Source organism: Acinonyx jubatus, chromosome D1, assembly GCF_027475565.1.
Source record: "Acinonyx jubatus isolate Ajub_Pintada_27869175 chromosome D1, VMU_Ajub_asm_v1.0, whole genome shotgun sequence".
NCBI lineage: Eukaryota > Metazoa > Chordata > Mammalia > Carnivora > Felidae > Acinonyx > Acinonyx jubatus.
Genome location: NC_069390.1, coordinates 60595058 through 60616470, shown reverse-complemented (window position 1 = coordinate 60616470; position 21413 = coordinate 60595058). Strand labels below are relative to the sequence as shown.

General features: G+C 44.2%; 1 protein-coding gene across 5 annotated transcripts in view; it reads left to right on the top strand.

The window, feature by feature from the left end:
• The window catches only part of TENM4 (teneurin transmembrane protein 4), a 2866770-nt gene that overhangs the window by 2657470 nt on the left and 187887 nt on the right, over window positions 1-21413 (top strand). For all 5 annotated transcript variants that reach the window (XM_053202558.1, XM_053202562.1, XM_053202561.1 and 2 more), the window contains one exon: window positions 14248-14418. In XM_053202558.1, the coding sequence (XP_053058533.1) occupies window positions 14248-14418 (171 nt within the window). The remainder of the gene's footprint in view (window positions 1-14247; window positions 14419-21413) is intronic.

Genomic DNA, 21413 nt, shown 5'->3' with positions numbered 1-21413 from the left:
AGCAAGATCAGATAAAATTTCCCCAAGGCGCTGAGCCTTGTAAATCAAGTAAGATATTGAAAGAGAAGCTATGAATGGCTTTCTGGAAGATGGAACAGCCTAAACAAAGGCAGAGGGTGGTAGACAGAAATGTTGGCTGTGTGGGGTGCCTGTATCAGAAGACTGTGTGTTAAAATGTCTGTTGGTGCATTTGAGCCGCCTGCAGGCATTGGTCTGTTTTACCCAAGGCTCTGGAGTGTAGAGCACAGAACCCACAAGGACTGCAGGACACTGGCTGCCTTCCCCCTTAGGAGACATGCTGCACGAGACAGCTACGTGGTAAATACCTGGCCTTCCCGTGAGGCTTTCAAACCCATCGATCCTCTCCGGCGGACCATGCGCCGTATAGAATTCTCAGCTGTATTTTCTTGCTCTGCAAGCCCCAAATGTGGAAAATGAGGCCGGCCGCAGTTAAATAGCTCGTTGAGCTGGAATAACTGGCGAGTGAGAGAGCTGGAACTAGAAGCCAGATTTCCCCATCCCAAGGCCTACGTTCCCTATATAGACTGTGCTGCCTTTCAGACCCCCACTCTGATGTCCTCATCTACTGTGGTGCTGCAACCCTGGGGCTCAGAGCAAACCACAGGGCCTTTGCCACCCTGGCTGTGGCTTTCCTCTGCCCCTGCTCCCAGCTCCCCTCCCGCAACCCAACATGATGTACCTTTACCATGTGCCAGGCATGTTCTGAGTGTTTCCTGCATTTTCTCATTGAATCTTCTCATGGTCTTACTTATCCAACAAATATTTGCCAGGTGCCAACCATGTGCTAGGCACCATTCTGTTTTTATCTCCATTTCTATAGACAGGAAACTGATGCCCAAGCAGGTTAATTCATTTGTCCAAAGCCACATCACTGGTAAGAGAAGGAGCCAGGATTTGTCCCCAGACCCTGCCCTCTTTCCACCTGGGCTCTTGGATTCCCATAGCTGGGGTGGGCTGGGACAGTCCACCTGATCTGGACTGCTGAGAGGATGCAGGAAGCGCCTTACGAAGCAGAGAAGCTAACTCTCTTTCTTATGGGAGAAAAATTAACATCCACCTGTCCTGTCCCATGCACTGTGCCAGGATTGCTATGTGCCCGTGGCATTGAGTGGGTCTGTGATTTTTACCAACATGCCTCAGGATTGGAGAGACAAGGAGGCCCAGATGACATCAGGGACCTCAGTACATGTCACTTACTGAGCCCTGGCCCCCCATGTTATCTGATTCTGCTGTTCTCCAGGCTTCGTCTGGCATGAGTAGATTGTCACCAGTATAACATTTCACTTTGCAGGAAGCTCTTCCCTCTGGTGTGTGGCAGGCAGCTAGATTTATCACCCTTTCGAGCCTGGAGTTAGATTTTGTTCACAGGCACCAGTGGGGAAAGAGGAGATATGCCAGGATCGTTCATTGTGCTGTGGCCTCCACTGCGTCCCACGGTCCTAAATTCTACCACCTGGGCCACCAGGAACTCTCAGCAAGACCTCGTCCCTGGGTTCCTGTGAGTGTCTCTGGTTTCGTGAGCACATACATTCCTCCACCAGAGCACGCACGCAAAACTGGTATCTAAGGGGAGAAGGTGTGAAAGTTGGCAGAGATTAAATGCGAATTTTAGGAGAAGTAGCATTTTTTTTTTTACCTGAAAACTGGAAACTCTTCTTTCGTAACTTGTTGGCATCTAACTTCCTGTAGAGCGTCAAGTCTATTACATAGCACGGTTCATACACCTGATTGTGTAGGTCCGGGGCCGTGCTAGATGTTTCACATACAAATTGTTGCATTAGTCTGTGCTTTAAACTTTGGGTGTTCTTTCTTTCATTAACTCTTTTTCTAAGTTTGTTTATTTATTTTGAGAGAAGGCATGCGTGTGTGCAAGTGGGGGAGGGACAGAGAGAGAAAGAGGGAGAACCCCAAACAGGCTCCATAATGTCAGCATGGAGTTCAACACAGGGCTCGATCTCGTGAACTTCAAGATGGTGACCTGTGCTGAAATCAAGAGTCAGATGCTCAACCAACTAAGCCACCCAGGGCCCCTCTTTTCTTTTTTTAATGTTTTGTTTTATTTTTGAGAGACAGAGACAGAGCATGAGTGGGGGAGGACCAGAGAGAGAGGGAGACACAGAATCTGAAGCAGGCTCCAGGCTCTGAGCTGTCAACAGAGCCCAACACGGGGCACAAACCCACAAACTATGAGATCATGACCCGAGCCGACGTAGGACACTTAACCGACTGAGCCACCCAGGCACCCCGTGCCTCTTTTATTAACTTTTAAGCAATGTGACCAGAATGCCTTATGGTTTTAGAACACTTCCTAATCTATAAAGAACTTTCATTAAATTTAATTCTTACAGCAACTCAGGAGATTATTTTATATTATTTCCATTTTTCCAGATGAAAACAGCGTAGGTCAGAGTGGTTATGTGACTTATTTGCTGATACACAGCTAATAAGGGTCAGAGCTGGGAGCCGGGCTGTCTCTACAGATCTGCTCCACTGAGTACATAGGTAAACAGCACAGCCAGCCAGGGACAGGGAGCACACAGATCCGCAGCGTCAGGGCACTGTGCATGGGAGAGGTGCTGAAATCATAATGGCCCCAGGCTGCAGAGGCAGGAGCAAAGGTCATTTTTGCCTGGGGGTGGGGGGGGAGGTGATGGTGAAAATCCACACAGAAATAGACCTTGAAGGATGGGAGAAAATTTTTTAAATAGGGCAGTGGCTGTTTCCACATAGAGACATTGTATCCGCAAAAGCCTGGAGGCTGGATGGACAGGTGTGTTTGAGGGATAGAAGAAATCACACAGACCAAGACCCCTGAGCAGAAGGGAGTGAGGAATATCAGGTACCTTGCTCAACAAGCATTTAGAGTGCTCTTGGAAAATTGTGTCCATTTTTAAGCGATATTACCTCAAGTTTCTGTCCTCAGGAAAATATTGCCAACAAAATTTGATCAGTAAGACTGGTCCATATTAAGAGATTTGTCCTTTTTTTCCCCCATTTTTGTCATTTCCATGATTTTACATCTAATCGGAAAGGCAGCATGCATAGTGGTTAGGGACAGGTTCAAGGCAATGTGGATTTGACTCGGATCCGAGCTTATTCTCTGCCTCTTATTAAATGCGCAATCTTGGGCGAGTTATTGAATCACTTTGACCCTCAGTCCTCATCTTGCAAATGAGGGTAATAATACTACCTCCCTTCTGGGGCTTTGTGCGGGTTAAGTGATACTGTGTTTATAAAGCACTTGCTGCAGTGTTTGGCACAGTATAACCTTCAGTTAACAACAGGGGCTATTTGTTAACTTGACCATCATCATCACCCTGGCGCCCAGAACTGTGCTGCCTTAAACTTCTAATTGAAAAGCTGAACCAAACCAGAGATATGTGTATATCAGAGAAGGTAAAAGGGAACTCACGTGTATCGAGCACCTTGCTCTGTGTGCAGACGAGAGCAGGAAAGCAGGAAAATGTGGGTGACCCCAAAGAGCCAGAAGAGGCTCACCCACGGGGCAGCAGCCTGGGATGCTCTGGGGAGTATTAGAGGAACATCGCACACTCTGTTCTGTGAGATTTTAAAATGCTCTTTCAAAACGCTTCTCATTATAAAGAAATATTATCCCAAGTTACAAATCCGGGTGGCAGGCTCCACGTTAAGCTGTCCGCCCTCATTCCTCTTGCTGAAGTGAACGTTCCAGAGGGAAAAGACCTCTCCTAATAATATATACACAAATTAAAACTCCATTTAGAGGTACAGTGGGGACCACCTCCTAATTGACTTTGATCACAGAAAAAAATCATTTAACACGGTCGGTATGCCAGAGGAAAGCAGGAAATGGGAGGGTTGCTCTGCAGAGTGCTGTCACAGTGAGTTCTAGCAGCTGTGGAGATGAAGCCAGCCACAGGACTTTTCTCCTTCAGTATTCCCGGGCATTAACCAAACCCATGGTTTCCTCGGGTCCCCTTGGATGGTTGACGACATGAGGGAAGGAGTGATGGCTCACGCGTGAGTGGCAGGTCCTTTGCTAAGTGGAGTCATCTTTCTATAGAAGGGTTTCAGCCAGGGGCGCCTGGGTGGCTCCGTCGGTTGAGAGTCCGACTTCGGCACAGCTCATGATCTCATGGTTCGTAGGTTTGAGCCCCGCGTTGGGCTCTGTGCTGACCGCTCGGAGCCTGGAGCCTGCTTCGGATTCTGTGTCTCCGTCTCTCTGCCCCTCCCCCCGCTCGTGCTCACTCGCTTGTGCTCTCTCTCAAAAATAAATAAAAATTAGTTTAAAAAACTAAAAAGAAAAGCTCGGGGCAGCCTTGTGAATCTAGTGTTGATGCTCAGAGGCAAGTGCCGCAAACAAAGGTCTTCCTTGTGTGTTTGTTGGCAGTGACTGGATCGACAGCTGTATGTTTATTCTCACAGGGCTAACAGGAAACCTGTCCTGCGCTCCCCTGACAGTAGTCTGAGAAGAGCTCAGGGGTTGGTTTCAGTTCTTGGTGATGCCGTGATGAATGTGCAATTACAGAGAATTCTGGAGGCTGGGTTGTGTGGAGATACAGAATTAGATTAATAACGCCTGTTTTGTTGCTGCGTTTTGAGGGGCCTAGTGTATAAAATGGAGTTACCAGCGATACCTTCCTTAAAAAGTCGTGAGATTGAATGATCCCACAAATGTGAGTCCTCCAGCATTATGTCTTGCACATGGTACAATTTTAATAATTAGGAGCTGTTATTGTTTTAATGATAATCCTAATTATGTCTGCCCCTTCATTTTCTCCCTTTCTTCGTCACTCCTTTGGGCTAGGTGCTGAGGGGTAGAAATGAAAGGAATAATCGCTGCCCTGAAGGGAGGGCCTCATGGTGGCCTGATACAGCCTGTCCCGTGGATTCATTCCCTTGACTCTAGGCTCAAGGAGACAACTTCTTTCTTATTTTTTTTTAATATGAGATTTGTTGTCAGATTGGTTTCCATATAACACCCAGTGCTCATCCCAACAGGTGCCCTCCTCAATGCCCATCACCCACTTTCCCTCCCTCCCACCCCCATCAACCCTCAGCTTATTCTCAGTTTTTAAGAGTCTCTTATGGTTTGCCTCCCTCCCTCTCTTTTTTTTTCCCCCCTTCCCCTCCCCCATGGACTTCTGTTAAGTTTCTCAGGATCCACATAAGAGTGAAATCATATGGGGGCACCTGGGTGGCTCAGTTGGTTAAGTGTCCGACTTTGGCTCGGGTCATGATCTCACAACTTGTAGGTTCAAGCCCCATGTCAGTGCTGACAGTTCAGAGCCTGGAACCTGCTTCGGATTCTGTGTTTCCCTCTCTCTCTTCCTCTCCCCCGCTCATGCTCTGTCTCTCAAAAATAAATAAACATTAAAAAAAATTAAAAAACAAAAAGTGAAAACATATGGTATCTGCCTTTCTCTGGCTGACTTCTTTCACTTAGCATAACATCCTCCAGTTCCATCCATGTTGCTACAAAAGGCCATATTTCATTCTTTCTCATTGCCAGGTAGTATTCCACTGTGTCTATAAACCACATCTTCTTTATCCATTCGTCAGTTGATGGACAGTTAGGCTCTTTCCATAATTTGTCTATTGTTGAAAGTGCTGCTATAAACATTGGGGTACAAGTGCCCTATGCATCAGCACTCCTATATCCCTTGGGTAAATTCCTAGCAGTGCTATTGCTGGGTCATAGGGTAGATCTATTTTTAATTTTTTGAGGAACCTCCACACTGTTTTCCAGAGCGGCTGCACCAAGGAGACAACCTCTTTAATCTGGGAGTGCAGTGCCTGATGGAGGAATAGGCTATGAGGATGGCTTTCCTGCCCTTACAGGATTTCCTGCCATGACTTAATGACAGAGTTGAAAACCTGGGCTCCGCAGGGTCCCAGGCTCTGCCCACATGCTCTCGTCACGTCTGCGTCTCCTCACCTGTGCAATGAGGGAGGGGGCTGGGACTGTCAGTTCCATCTAAGCAACACCCTCCCCCAACATCCCAGCAGAAACTCCAGTCTGAACTCGCTAGAGAAATCTCCTGACCTTACTTTTGCAAGGAAAACCTCAATATACAATTACCGTGATGGTGATAATGTTAGGAGCAAAGAGGATCATCTCTTTGAGAAAATACCAAGCACCATAATCTCATAAACTATCTTCACAGCTCTTGGAGCTGAGTGTTATGGTCACCATTTTATAGATGAGCAAACCGAGGCTCCAGAGAGTTACCTAACGTCTGCCAGGGCACATCACTGTGAACGTGAGAACCGGAAAAGGAACCCAGGGCTGTCTGACGGCAGCCTGTGCTCATCACCACTACAGTTCTGTGCTTCCGTTTCTGGCCTCGGGAACCAGCACGACACTGGGAGGCGGGCACGGAGAAGTCGGATAACCGGGCTGAGGTCAGTCCACGGGTTGGTGGAGGTGACCAGCCCCTGCATTAGTTACGTAGAGAAGAGGTCTTAGTCGAGGCTGCCTGGTGAAAAGCACCCAGAAAAGACAGCTCTCTGATTCTGTTGCTGCAATACTACCAGTTTATTCTGTGCGTATTAGATTCCAGCTCTGGTCCCCCCACCCCTTGCTGTGTGGCCAGCTTTGGGTGCCCTCCAGCTACATTGCTGTTCCTCCTGTGCAGTGACCGTGGGACTGCCTGGTTCCCACTCGTGTGGCTGGCTGTGCTTGAGCCTCTTACTTGTGCCCAGCCGCCACCACCACCGCCCCTTGTTTTACAGAACTTTTGAGCAGCTGCCGGCAAATCCTTCCCACAGCATTGCACAGTACAGAAAAATGATCAGTTGCACCAGAGTCCCTTCTCCGGAAAACACTTAATTTGGGGGTGAGAGACAGTAACCCTGATTGTTGCAGTCAGGTTTATCCAGAGACAGGAAGAAAAGCAATATATTTACTTGATTTAAAATTAGCCCCACGTAGTCACCAGTGGGATCCTGTCAGGTTTCTTTATGCCGATTCTGCTTTTAAAAACCGTTTTATCCGTTGGGCAAGTATCTCTGGTTCCTGTGCCCAAAGTCTGTCAGCTAATGGAAGCAGGATAGAAAAAGGCCCCCTCAGTGTAAAGAAATTTGTAGTTGGCATGGAAAGGGAATTAGGGAGAATATATAGAAAGAAGAAAAAGGTGATATGACAGAGCTGGCTTAAACAAATCTTTCAGTGGCTCCAGAAATCAGGAAAATCAATGTAGCAAAATGACAAAGATGATGACAACTGCCATAGAGTTCCTACTATGCGCCAGACAGAGTTCTAAGCAAATGACATGCATTATTTCACTTAATCCTTTGAGATAGATACTACCAGCTGCATTTTGCACGTGTGGAAACTGAGACTCAGGCGAAGTAATTTGCCCAAAGTCATAAAACTAATAAATGACCGAGCTCCGGTCTCTCTGGAGAGATCCAGACTTGAACTTGCATGTACATGGTTTTGACTCGGGGGGTGAGCCATGTCTAAAGTAGTCAGGATGGGGGCCCCATGCTTTGTCCTTGAGAAGAAAGCCCCTTAACAAACACCTCAGAAGAGCAAATCTGGCTATGCTGTCTGCAGAGGCTTTGCCTTCAGTTGTCTTAAATTTTAACTTAATTTCAGACACTGGAACTCACTAGCGGTGTGATGTATCAGGAGGAGAGCCTGGACCTTGGAAACAGATCTGGGGTCAGATACTGTATCACTTCCCGTCTGGAAGGTGTGTTTGCAATCATGCGGCCTCTCTGAGCCTCCAGGTTTTTTCCATCATAAACTGAGAATAATAGTAATTTTCTCAAGGTTTATGTAAGGATAGAATGAAATAACATATGCAGTCCCTCTTGCTTAAGTGTCTGACACACAGCGTGTGCTCCAAGGTGGATCTCCTCCCTGGGCTCTGACACCCTTCGTTTCTACCTATTCCTCCTGAGGCTGGGTTGGAGAACTTCCCTTTTCGTGTAAAGCAGCATTAAAATGAGTTCGGAAACTAGGTAAGAAAATTCATCCCTAATCCCACTATCATAATTCAAAGTCTGATGTCATTTTTACGTATGTCTTTCCAGGTTTTTTTTCATATGCATATCTGGTTTTGCAGAGATGCAGTCAGCAAAAAAATGCAATTTTATGTCTTGCCTTTTTTTCCCTTAGCATTCTATCGTCAGTATTTGCCCTCATTGCTGGTTGTCATGGTCATTTTTGTATAACGATTGCACTGCATTCCATCCAGTACCTGTATTATAAGTCAGCTAAGTTGTTCTATTTTTACATGTCTAGGTTGTTTCCACTTTTTCTGCTCTTGCCCTGCAGTCGACATCCCTGCATATGGAACTTCTGGGTTCGGAATTTGTGAATGTCACAGCTTTGTAGCAAAACTAGGACTAGAACCTGGGGAATGAAACTCTGTCTTCTTGTTGCTGTTGTTGTGGCTTTCTGTTTTTGTTGTTGTTTTCTCCATTGGACGACCATAGTCCAAGAATGCCAATGACTTATGTTTCACAGAAATGATAATATTTATTAAAAGCAAAAGAAAACAAAACTGAGCACTAATATAAAACAGAAAATTGGGTAGCCACATAACTGGGTTGATTCCCACTGCCTTTTGAAACCAAAAACACCACTGGAATCAACACTCCCTTGTGGTTATTGATTGCCGCCTCTAGTCACTACCTAGAGCTGCTAATTTACAGATGCAAGTGGGTTCATGCATTTGATTTTTGGAAGAAAGGGAAGCGTGCACCGTGACAGGAAAAGCACTGCTGTATATTATGTTGGTGATTCCTGCATAATGACTTCGTTAATTGCCTCTCACTGGCTGTGGGGGGGGGGGGGGGGCGGGTTGGGGGCGGGGAGGCTTCAGTGTCTGAACATCTATGGGCATTCTTGTTAAAAATGTCAGGATGGAGCTTGCACTTTCTCGGCCATCTCTTTTGTCTTGCTGGGCAGGAAAAGGGGACTGGAAAATGTCAACCCTGGGATCAGATTGACCGGAGCTGAGGGAATAAGAAACTTCCCCCAGCCCAGCTCTTGGCTTTTAGAAATCATTAACATTTCAGTGTGGGTGATCCTGTGAACCCGCTACCTTTCCACAACCTTCTTCTGAACTCTTAAGCACCTTTTCACCTTTTCATGGAATTAAAAAGTAGTTTAAAGGGAAAACCATATCAGGTTTCTTATTTAGGTCACTTTCAGTGTGCTTGAGAGTTTTGCACTAACAGTTGTAAATACAAACCACAGAGTGCAATTTAGACAATCCTGTGATGTACATTGGTGGTGAATAGTCACCAGTAATTCTTCAGGAAAGGGGGTGTGACCAATTACAGTTTATTTTTTTCAATGGTCTGGTTCATCCTTAGAGCAGACAGGGGAGGACTCTTTCTATTTCTTAGCTTTTCTGGATCCATGGCTGTTAATTTCACATCATTTGGGTAGCATTCGTTTCCTGCCATATACAACTTTAAACGTGGGTTGCTGTTGGCCAAGAGATAGTTATTAACACCACTGGTCCCCCCAGACATTAATTGTAGCCAGTGTGTGTGTGTGTGTGTGTTGGTGGGTTTTTTTGCTGGTGGCTTTATGTTGCCCATATTTTATCTTCTATTTAAAGTAAAAGAATGAAAGGGGCACCTGGGTGGTTCAGTCAGTCAAGCATCCACCTTCAGCTCAGGTCATGATTTCACAAGTTTGAGCCCCGCATCGGGTTCTGTGCTCACAGCTTGGAGCCTGGAGCCTGCTTCGGATTCTGTGTGTCCCCCTCTCTCTCTGCCCCTTCCCCACTCTCTCTGCCCCTCCCCCACTCGCACTCTGTCTCTATCTCAAAATAAATAAACATTAAAATTTGTTTCAAAAAATTAAAAGAATGAAAAAGAGGAAGCTTGGGTTGGGAACACAGGCTCCTAAGTTTGAAGCTTGCCTCAAATCTATACTGGCTCCTACGCTTAGACTGGTGATTCCTGCATGATGACTTTGTGAATTGCTTCCTGCCACCAGGTGCTGGGAGGAGGCTTCAGCATCTGAACATCTATTGGGCATTCTTGTTAAAAATGTCAGGATAGAGCTTGCACATTCTCAGCCATCCCTTATGTCTTGCTGGGCAGGGAAAGGGGACTGGTGGTATTGGGTAACTTTTACTTCTCCTGGTAAATCAGAGTATGTTAGTGTAACTTAAACGTTAGTCCACTTTCCTTGTATGTATTTTCCGGTAATGATTTTTCAACCTATCTTTACATGAAGATTAAATTAGATAATATAAAGCATTCAGCATGTTGGTACGCACTCAAATGATTCCACATTTTGAGCTGCTGTTATTATTTTGATTATTTTCAAGGAAAAAGAAGAGTGGTTGCTTGAGTTATGTTTCCTTGGATTATCTGTGGCTGAGCTTGTGTTTTACCCTTTGGAGAGAGGAGGGGAGGAGAGGGGAGATTGTTCCTTCTCTCTTCCCCTCTTCCATAACCTGGAACTATAGAATTAACCACCACTCAGCACAGTAAAGGAATGGAGGGCCCTCTAGCACAAATCTATTGAAGACCCTGAATCAGAGAGTAAGGGTCCCTTCTGTTGTGGCTGTAAGGTGACCATGACTGGCTGAACTTCACACGTGTCTCCACATCATCCCCTAATCTCGGTGGCCCCATGCTTACTTCCCCACCTGCAAGCCTCCAAAACTGATTTCTGGGTGACTGAGTCTTCCGAGGGCCCAGGTTTGAGTGGGGTCCAGAACTTTGCCTTCCCAGGTGGTGAAAGGAAACAGAGAGACATGCCAGCCTCACAGCTGTGTGAGGACTCTGTGATGGCGGGTAGTGGGGGGCAAGGCCACAAGGAAGCCCCGCCAGTGTGCCTCCCGAAGCTTCAGGTCAGCATCTTCCCCCCCACCAGCTGAGGACTGTCCTGCCCTAATTAACTTCCCTGAGACACAAGACCCTGTGATCATTTTCACCTCCAATGCTTTTTTCCACTGGCTTTTCTTTCCCCTCAGCTTTTCTTTCTTCCTTTCTTTCTTTCTTTCTTTCTTTCTTTCTTTCTTTCTTTCTTTCTTTCTTTCTTTCTTTCTTTCCTTCTTTCTTTCTTTCCTTCTTTCTTTCTTTCCTTCCTTCCTTTCTTCCTTCCTTTTCTTTCTTTCTTTCTTTCTTTCTTTCTTTCTTTCTTTCTTTCTTTCTTTCTTTCTAAGCAAGGGCTTGATTTTGCATCTTGTTAAAAGTAAGAGAAAGCTTTGACAATAAAAATGTTTTTCTTCACAAAGCTGTGAGAGTTCTATTCATTCTGGGATTACTTAATTCTCATGACCTTTAACAAGACAGCACTTCTGCACAGTTAGATGAGATAATTGATTCTAATGGGGAAAGGAGCAGTGCTCATTTAACTGCATATCTCTGAGTCGTCCTCCGTTCAAACAATTTCTCCATTACCTTTGGAGTTGCCAATATATAGATTAAACTGGTAAGACGGTAAGCAAAAATGGGAGCTAATTCAGCCTTGGAAACAGCAGAGTTTTCACTTCTTCCAGGCAAGTTAACTTCTATCATTATTGACAACTACACCACCACGAGCAGCATAAAGTTCCTCCTCTTTTAGTGCCCAGGACCAAAAATATGCTAAGTGGTAGCTGCTGTTTTATCATTATCATCAACAGTATGAGTATAATGGTTACAAAATACCGCCATCATGCATATGTACGGTTTACAAAGCACTTTGCCATATATTATCTCATATGATACAGTAATTCTTTGAAATAATTGCCTCTCCATTTCTTGGATGCATCTAGGTGGTGGCAGCTAGGATTCCAAACCAGTCTTCTTACCTCTGGCACACACTGTTCCCCGCTCGGCAGTAACCAGAGAGAGCAAAGGGTCAGATTCCATTTCTGTTACAGAGTACCCCTCCTGTTGAGCTCAAACTTGTGTGCGTTCCCCGGGTGGCTTGTGTTTTGGACTAGAAGTCTGAAGGATGTGCAGCTCTCGTGTCCTTTATACAGTTATTTGTGCCTTGAAGGTGCCCACACAGTCCCTCAAGACCCCCCCACCAGCCCGTCAGTGAACCCTTCCACGGATGGGCCAAGCAATACAACCCTCTGTCCTCCTCACAGGATCCTATGTTACAGCCCCCAAAGCTGCTCCATGTGTGAAAGGGGATGTTTTTGTAACACCCACTTGCCTTGCAAGGTAAAGCTAGTGAGAAAGGCTTGGTGAAGTGGGTGGAGCCTGGGCTTCAAGCCAGAAAGACTGGTGATATCTGATTTCAGTGTTTGAATAGTTGCAGATTCTAGTCTACACTGTGTCGCTCACGAGCCATTTAACCTTCCCTGTGTTAATGGATGTCATTGTGTCTTAGTTTCTGCATCTGTAAAATGGGGCTATTACTGTCTTTTCAGGATTTTTGTGAGAATTAAGGAAGTATTGCATTTACTGCTTTTAGCACAATGCCTGGCACTCAGTTTTATAAGTACCTTCTGAGCCTTAGCGTGCACATCTGCAAGTTGGGTCTTACAGGGCTGCCTTGAGGTTTAGATGCAATGTATACAAATTTCCCAGTGCGCTTCCTGGCATGCAGTTAGCCCTCAGTATACATAATTACTGTGGGCCTTCATAGTTCCATAGATCCTTCCCTGGGTTCCTCTGGCCCTCTTAGTGGGCCAGTCACCCCCTCCTCTGGGCCTTCTAGTCCTTCTGAGTAGACTTTGTTCCTTGTCCATCTTCTCTACTTGTCTGTGAGCTCATGGAAGCAAGGGCTGTCTGATTATGTTCTGGCTCTCCAGAGTCAGCCCTGGGTCCCAGTACAGGGTAGGCTTCTAGAAAATATTCATCAGTACAACAAAGGAGTGATGTTGCATACAGGATGCTGTGGGAGTCAGGAACTGAAGTTCTTAACTCTCTGCGTAAGGAATCAGGGCAGGCATTTCAGAAAAAGTAAGTAGGGACCATTGACAAGTCTTAAATCCTAAAATGGGATTTAAGCAGACATTTTGTACTAGATTACAAAATCTTTTGGAGACAAGTTTCCTCACCTTTTCAAGCACTGTGTATGTTAGGGGACAGTGTCCATTCTTTGGCATCTTATGGTCTCTTCTAGATTGTTGCACAAGACCATTTAGCAGTCACTACCTTGGAAAAAAATATTTTTAAAACAGAAATGCAAGTACATCCTACAAAATCAAAAAGTACAACAGATATACAGTTAGAAGAAAATCTGTCTTCTATCCCTGACCCTTAGGATCTCTTTCCATCATTGGATGCATCTACTGTTACCAGTGTCTTTCATATCCTTCAGGAATATTCTAAACATATACATGATTTTTCCCCCCAAAGGCAGTATATCAGATATACCATTCTGCATGTTACAATTTTCCTTTCAGAAAAATATAAAGAGCTTCCATGTGCTTTTTTATGATTACATAATACATTGTATGAAGGTAACTTATCTGGCCCCTTATTGATGAAATGGTTTCTAATATTTTGCTACTACAAACAGTGCTGCAGTGAATAACCTTGTATGTACATCATTTAGTCTAATATGTGAAAATATTTGGAGGAGAAATTTCTAGAATTTTCTAGAAACCCTGGGAACCTCTAAATCCCAGGATCAGTAGTATGTTTGTTATTAATTTGATAGCTTTTTTCAAATTGTCCTTCATAGAGTTTGTACCAACTTATGCTCTTACCAACGAAGTATGAGAGTGCTTATTTCCTGTTCTCTGTCAATACTGTATAATTTTAACCTTTTTTATCTTTGCCAAAGCCTATGTGAAAAATAGTATTTCAAAGTTTTAACTTACATTTCTCCTATGATGAGTGTTGTCAAGAGTCTTTTCATATGATTGAGAACCAATTGTATTTCTTATTCTGTAAGCTCTCTGCTCATAGTTCATATCATATTCCTATTTTCCTGATGAGCTGTTGGATTTTCTTATTATTTGTAGCAGTTATTTTTATATTAATGAAATTAACCCTTTGTGCTACAAATTGCAAAATTTCCCCCTAGATTATTTATCTTTCAAAGCAAAAGGCCAAGGCTTCCTGAAACTCCCCCATCCCTACCCCTCTCCCTGTCCCACCAGACTGTGAGCCCTCAGGGGCAGGGTCTATGCCTTGAGCATCTCCATGCCCAGCCCCCCACATAGACTTGGCACTGCAAAGCTGTCTTCGGGGGCTGTTTGTTGAGCTGAGCTGAACTGAATTCCTGAGTTCCCCACCCCAGCTGCCCTCCCCTATGGCTTGGGAGTTCCATTTCCTCCTCCAGCAGAAAAAGATGACTTTTCTCATTGCTCACCACAGCCATGCACCTGTTTGGCCTAAACTGGCACCTGCAGCCGATGGAGGGGCAGATGTATGAAATCACGGAGGACACAGCCAGCAGTTGGCCTGTGCCAACGGACGTCTCCCTGTATCCATCAGGGGGCACTGGGTTAGAGATCCCTGACAGGAAAGGCAAAGGAGCCACAGAAGGTAGGGTTGCCGTGTTGTTCGTGTCGTGAGTCCTCTGTGTCTGCCTTTGAACCGAAGAGACCTTCATTATGCACGTCATGTGCCTGACTCACAGCTCCGTGCTTTGGCCCTTCCTCCATCTTTCTGCACTCCACGCCGGCTGCCAGCCCACCTGTGTCTTCATCTCAGTTCCTTGTCACTGTGAGCTCATAGCGGGGCTTGGGCAGTTCTCATGGTGCTCAGCAGTATCCCATCTCATGCCTCGAGGGAAGCATCATGGGCTTTCGCACTGCTGGGTGGCTGTCTTGGATTGTGTGGGATCAGGATGAGTCCTTAAGGGGCCAATAACAATAATCATTAGTGTTTGTACGGTTTATTTATTTCAAAGATTTTGTCAAGAGCTTTTTACACTTAATCCTCACAGAGATCCTGTGAGGTAAGTATAATTCTTTAGACCCATTTTAGATACAAAACCTAAGGGTTACAGTAATTTAGTGACTTGACCAGAGGTCGCTCAGCCAGTAAATAATGGAGCTTGGCATATGAGCCCAGGTCTGGATGACTCCAGAGCTCTTACTGTCTCTATAAATTGTCCTACCTGACTCACCACATGGTTACAAGACCCTGAAGGAGATGTAGATGAGAAATCCCATTATGCAGTGGGACACAGATATTTTTCTATCAGTGATGGAGTGGTAGTGACATTTGGAGTTTGGCATTCTTAAATGGGACACCTGTAGACCCATGTTCTGAATTTCTTAAGGGTCTTTCTAACACGCCATTGACACACATTCTTTCACTATCAGCCAGAAGTGGCACAGACTCACAAAAATGGTACCGTGAAAGATGGCTGAGCTAATGGGCCAGTCTCATTGCCATTCTGGGCAGCGTAGGCATTCTTTATCCTGTCCCTGCTGTGCCCTGCTTCATCTCGTCTGTTAGCAAAGTGCACCACAGGTCTGCCTCCACCTTTACTGCCTATATCTTCTTTCCTAGCATCTCAGACAACTTTGGGATCAAAGCTTCTGAGGTTTCCTGCCCTCAAGGATTTCCCTTCCAGGAATCTGTTTGGTTAACAGGGTACCATATGCTTGGTTGAAGTAGCTACTCAGGACCTCTGAATGATCCTGAAGGCAAAAATCAATTCTTTTTTAAAAAAACATTTATTTTTGAGACAGAAAGACAGAACACAAGTGGAGGAGGGGCAGAGAAAGGAAGAGAGAGAACCCCAAGGAGATTTGCACTTGTCAGTGCAGAGCCTGACACAGAGCTCGAACTCAGAAACCATGAGATCATGACCTAAGCTGAAATCAAGAGTTGGATGCTTAACCAACTGAGCTACCCAGGCACCCCCAACTCTTTCTTTTTGTTTTTTAAATATGGAATGCTTCATGAATTTGCATGTAATCCTTGCACAGGGACTATGCTAATATTCCAACAAAATCAACTCTTGACCCATGGTCATCTTTAAGGGAAGTAAGAATGGGAGCATTTCCACAGAGCCAAATCAGAACCTCTGCCTGCTTTTTCTAGGGGCAATGCCAGTCTTCTCCTTTACAAAGATTTTAAGACTTAAAACATTTAATAATTTATACTTCGCCCTTTAGTAAGGATATGGAGGGAGTGTGGATAGGGCCATGGAAAGAGCTCTGGGTTAGGAATCAAGAGCCCTGACTTCAAGCCCAGCTGCTGACCCTTGAATTGTCCTTAAGCAAATCCCTTGAAAGACTTTCTGAGTGGGGTGCCTGGTTGGTTAAGCGTCTGACCTTGGCTCAGGTCATGATCTTGCAGCTTGTGAGTTCAAGCCCCGCGTCAGGTTCTGTCCTGACAACTCAGAGGCTGGAGGCTATGTCTCCCTCTCTCTCTGTCCATCCCCCACTCATGCTCTGTCTCTCTCCTTTCTCTCTACCCCTCCTCCACTTGTGTTCTCTGTCTCTCTCAAAAATAAACATTTTTTTTTTTTAAATGAATTGATTTTGGCCTTCAGGATCATTCAGAGGTCTTCTCTTTCAAAAATAAATAAACAAAAAAAAGTGAACATGCTTTCAAAAAAAAAAAAAAGACTTTCTGAGCTTCACTCTCCTCCTCTCTAAATGGAAGTTATTGAGCTAAATTATCTCCAAGGTCCAGTTTAATTCAAAAGTCCTACATATGAAATTGATAGTAGAATCATCAGACTAACCAGACGGTTCTTTAGAATTTTTTTTTCCAGGCCAGCCCTGTCCATGGTCCTGCCTGTCAGCTTGTGATTCCCTTGTTAGTTTATAGTGTCACATGCCATACGGGAATACCATCCATGTGGACGGTCTTTAGGTCAGCACGTACAAATGCAGATTTAAGATATGTTTAACCCTCAAGGCATTGGATGAGGTCTCATTTAGCAAAATGTATTTTCTTCCCTCCATGATCTCTATCAGACATTCTTGAAACAGAGTTGGATCTATCTGAAATCTCCCATTCTAATGAAATTAGTTTGTGGGTTTTTTAGGTTTTGTTTTGTTTTACCCAAGGAGCAGGAGGTGCAGATAAGAGGCAAAATAAAATTGCCCCAGCTTATTGGTTTACTTTAATTGGAGTATTTTTGCTTAAAGGGATTATCTGTCATTACTGATGCAAATGGAAATCCTGTTTACAAGCCCCTAAAATGCAGTGCTGTGCTGGAAAGTGGTCAGCATCAAAAGCAATTACTGTGACAAAAAATACATCAGACTGGAGAAACAGAGGACAAAGCTTCCTACAGTTTATGTGAGACCACATGGTTCTTAATTTCTTTTGCCCTGGTCAAACCAATGTCTACACAGTTCATGTTTTTAATTGTAACGTTAAAAAACCTACTTCCTTAGACATAGCTCAAGGGGAAAAGTCTTTAACACTGATGGGAGTGCATATTTCCTATCCCTTCTAAGGGTATCAGAGAGGAGAGCTGATTACAGAATTAAGATTAGAGCCCTGGTTTACAGAGATGGCAGTAACAATGTGGTATGATGGAAAGAAGATAAATGGGCCTTGGAGCCAGACAGGCTTGAATCCTGGCCCTCAAATTTATTGGCTTTGTTAACTCATGCCAATTACTCCATCTTCTTTGGCCTTAGTTTCTTCATCCATAAGAACAAGGATGGTAACGTCTGTATCTTTTCAGACTGGTGGTGAAGAGGCACTCAACAAATGTCACTTCCTTTCTTCCCATCTGCTCAAATCCCAAGCCATTCCATGTCAGTTATCAGAATCTCAGAAATCCAGACTAAGTAATATTTTCCCCTCAAAGACCCTGCAAATAATTGGGACATTTTTTCATATTGTAAAATGCTATATATTTTTTAATTATGCAAATGAAATATATAATGAGTCCAGTATTTTAAATGCTCATCGTGTCTTTGAGAATAACCCCAAACTGCAATTTACACTGTATTTTCAAAGTGGCTCTTACCATTTCAGGGTGTCATGGGACAGAAACCAAATATGGCAGCTTTTTGAAGAAAAGCCACAATAACTTATGTTATATGTTAATGGAAGAGAGGGGAGAAAGCATTGAATAAACAAAAATTCCTGATGGTTGAGTTGGTGGGCTTAGGGATAGCATTTTCTTCTTTCTGCAATGGAATAAAAATTACCCATCAGTTTAAACCATGCAAATTGCTGCACGCAGGCTCAGCTGGGCTCTCCAAAATGGAACAGCTTATTTTGATAACCAAATAAATTTCTAACAGTTGCTAAGGAAACTAACAGATTCTTTGTGCAAGTTATTGCATTGAAAAGAACCAGAAAGGTGGAGGGAAGAGGAGAGTGTTAGTTGATTAGGAATTTAGAACCTGTGTAGAGGGATCTTAGTTCAAGAAAGTGAGGACTATGACTGAGAAGGGCATGGAATTTCACTTCTTCCAATTCTCTCTTGTTTGACCAAACAATCCAATCATTTCAGCAAATTGTTGAGAAATTTCTTTTATAGACATGATTGTGTATTTGTACATCATTGCTAGAGGAAGGCTGAGTCTGTGTATCTTTACAAAGAACAGGACTGTTGCCAGTAGAATTTGCCTTGTGAAACCTGATCATACTGTTGGAGATTCCTATTTCTTAGTTAAGCTCTTGGTATTGTTTGTTCAGTCTCTGGTGGCCCCCAATGATTGTGTAGTGTTCTCTTTATAAATGTCTTGAGACCCCAACTCTTGCCCTTTAACTCTGGGTCCTGTTTGTACATTCCTACTTCATAAAAATTGTCAACTTTCTGTGCCCCATGACACTCAGTGGGCCTTGGTCTACCTGGCCTAGCCTTGATGGTTAGATTGCTGGGACTGTGAGTTAGGTTGGACTCATGCACTGTGCCACTGACCCTTGAGTGAGACTATTGAGAGTGTCTTTGAAGAGTTTTAATTAACCACTTATCAATGTAATGCTTTAAGAAGCCATATTCTAGCAAATGAAGAGAAACCCCAAATGGCTTTATCTTCAAATGGTTTCTTAAGCATTCTGAGCCTCAGTACATACATCTTATCAGTGTGAGAATTAACTGAACCGATGAACGTAAAGGGGGGCCCAGCATGTAGTGAGAGCAAGAATTGATAGCAAGCATTACCACTAATCCTGCCACCTCTACCTTTACTGCTGTTACTACTACTGCTATTATTACTGCTGCTGCTGTTGTTGTCGTTATTATTTTCCAGAATGTGGGTGGGGATAAAAAGAATTGTATACATAAGACCTGTCTCCTCCAACTCCCACCACCCTCTGTCATCTCTCCTCACTCTACTGTTGGTGGGTCTTGCTGTGTGGTAAGATGGTTTCTGTCTTAAGCACTCACAGCTTGGTGCTCGGATTTAAGAACAGAGGATCTGGAAAGAGGAAGGCAGGAAGAGCTGAGTGTGGCTTCACTCTGAATAACTGCTAGCCCGGCCAGTCTCACGCCTCTTTCCCATCAGACACGGGTACTCGCTGTGCTCTACCTCTTTCCCCTCAGAAGCCCCCATCTCGTCCCTATGTATAGTCCTACAAGGGGACCACTGGGGACCAGAGTAGAGGAATGATAAAGCTTAAATCCCCAGATGGGGTCCTCTTTTCCCTCAAAAACATCACCTTTAGGCTGGGCTGTGGTCCCTTCCCTAAGGATCTGGACCAGGTGACTTTCAGTACAAAGGTCACTTTAGTACAAAGCCCGAGTGGCCTTCAGAGACTCAGCCGAGAGTCCAGGTCCCGGTGGCCGGTGTGCCCTGGAACAGAATCAGCTATTTTTATTTGTATACACACCAAAGACAATTCTTTTCTCTTATTTTGGCCCATGTTGGTGAAATACGAGAATGCTAGAAAAGAATATTGCTTTTTATCACTCCTTGGGTGTAAGAGCCAACTTATGTATGCCTCTGGGGCCTGTAGACCTCTGGAGAGAGACTCTGGGCTGGCCTCTAACCTTATGAGGCTCAGAACTCAGCTGATACAATAGCTGTGTCTCAAAAACATGCTCACTGGAGGAGAAAATGAACCATGCAGGGTGCTCTAGCAGCATGCCAAAATGTGGGGGAAAGTTTTCATTATTTATTCTCAGACCCAGGAATTATTTGACTGCAGACAATTCTGAAATCCCATCAGCCCCGACTCCCACCCACTCAGAAAGGAAATGAGTCCTTGGAATTAGCAATCTCAGGCTTATTTCTATGCAGTTTCTAGGAGGAAACTCAGAGTTCTGCATCCCTAGCAGAATGATAAGCTAAAGGGTACACTATTTTTCTACCTAGAATACAAAAGAATTGTGGTATTGGGAGCCCCACAATCAGATAAGAATGTGAAAGTAATTCTCCTCTATCTTAATGTGTTGTGAATTTGGCTTCTGTCTTTGAACTTTGAATCACAGTGTGGTGGTTTTTGTGTGTCTGCATTTTCAAGGTAAAAGTCTGGGGCACATTCCTTCCATAAAGGAATTAAATGCAAGCTCTTTCCCATGCTAATGACAGAGTACTAGTGGTACTTTTATTGAGAGCTTGCATTTTAACTTTTTTTGTTGTTGGCATATTTTTTAATTAAAATAACATTTAATGGTTTGAAGCTAAAAACCTGATGTTTCTGCCTAGGAGTTTATAAAGGAATGATAACATATGGAGAAGTTTAACATTTAAATTGAATTTTATTATTTAAAACAGTAAAATATTTTATGACTACAACAATGCCCTGCCAAGCTCCATTTCAGCATCAAATGTGCTTTGTAAGGAATCTTACAAAGCTAGGGGAAAAAAGACATTTTAATTTCTTATTCCCCAAGTGCTTTTTATAAAAAGTTCTCACAAACGTGTTTTCTTTACAAATGGATTATTGTTCTTAAAGCCTCTCTTCGAACACGTCTAACAACAAATCTTGGAACTAAGATACCCTGCGGATTCTTCCTTACAAATAAGACGTAGTCTGCTGGCTGCCATGTGGCTAGTCAGTGTCCTAAAGGTGGTTTTCTAACATCCCTATCACCTCCTTCTGCCGCCTCCCAACTCCCCAGAGGGCTGATGTCTGGAAGGAAGTCAGGTTTATACTTTTCACATGTGAGTGTGCTTAATTAGTGAACAGAGGAAGTTAGATAAGTTGTCTTCCTTCCTGGCACTTCTGGTGCCCCCAGAAAGCTGTCACTCTCCTGAATGGTGACAGAAATGGGCAAGGGACCATATTCCTGACCCCCGTCCCCTGAAACCTGCAGGGTCAGGGGCCTTGGTTGAATTTCCAAGTATGCCATAGGCTTTGTGCCTGAACTTGAGATCAGTTCCCTCGGCTTTACCTACTTCAGCACAAAACTGATATTCGAAGACCTCCATCCAAGCAAGACAAGGAAGCATTTTTCAGAAATATCCATTCCATTCAGAAGTACCCCCTTTTTCATCTTCCCCAACTCAACTCCTGCTCCCCATATAAACCCCTTCCACATGTCTTAGCCTTAGAATTTGGCTTCCAATTATACATAAACTAGTAAACTTGTAAAATACCTTCATCCACTCAGGTCAGGCTTCCCACTGCTGGTGGGACCATTTTGAGTTGGAAATTTAATA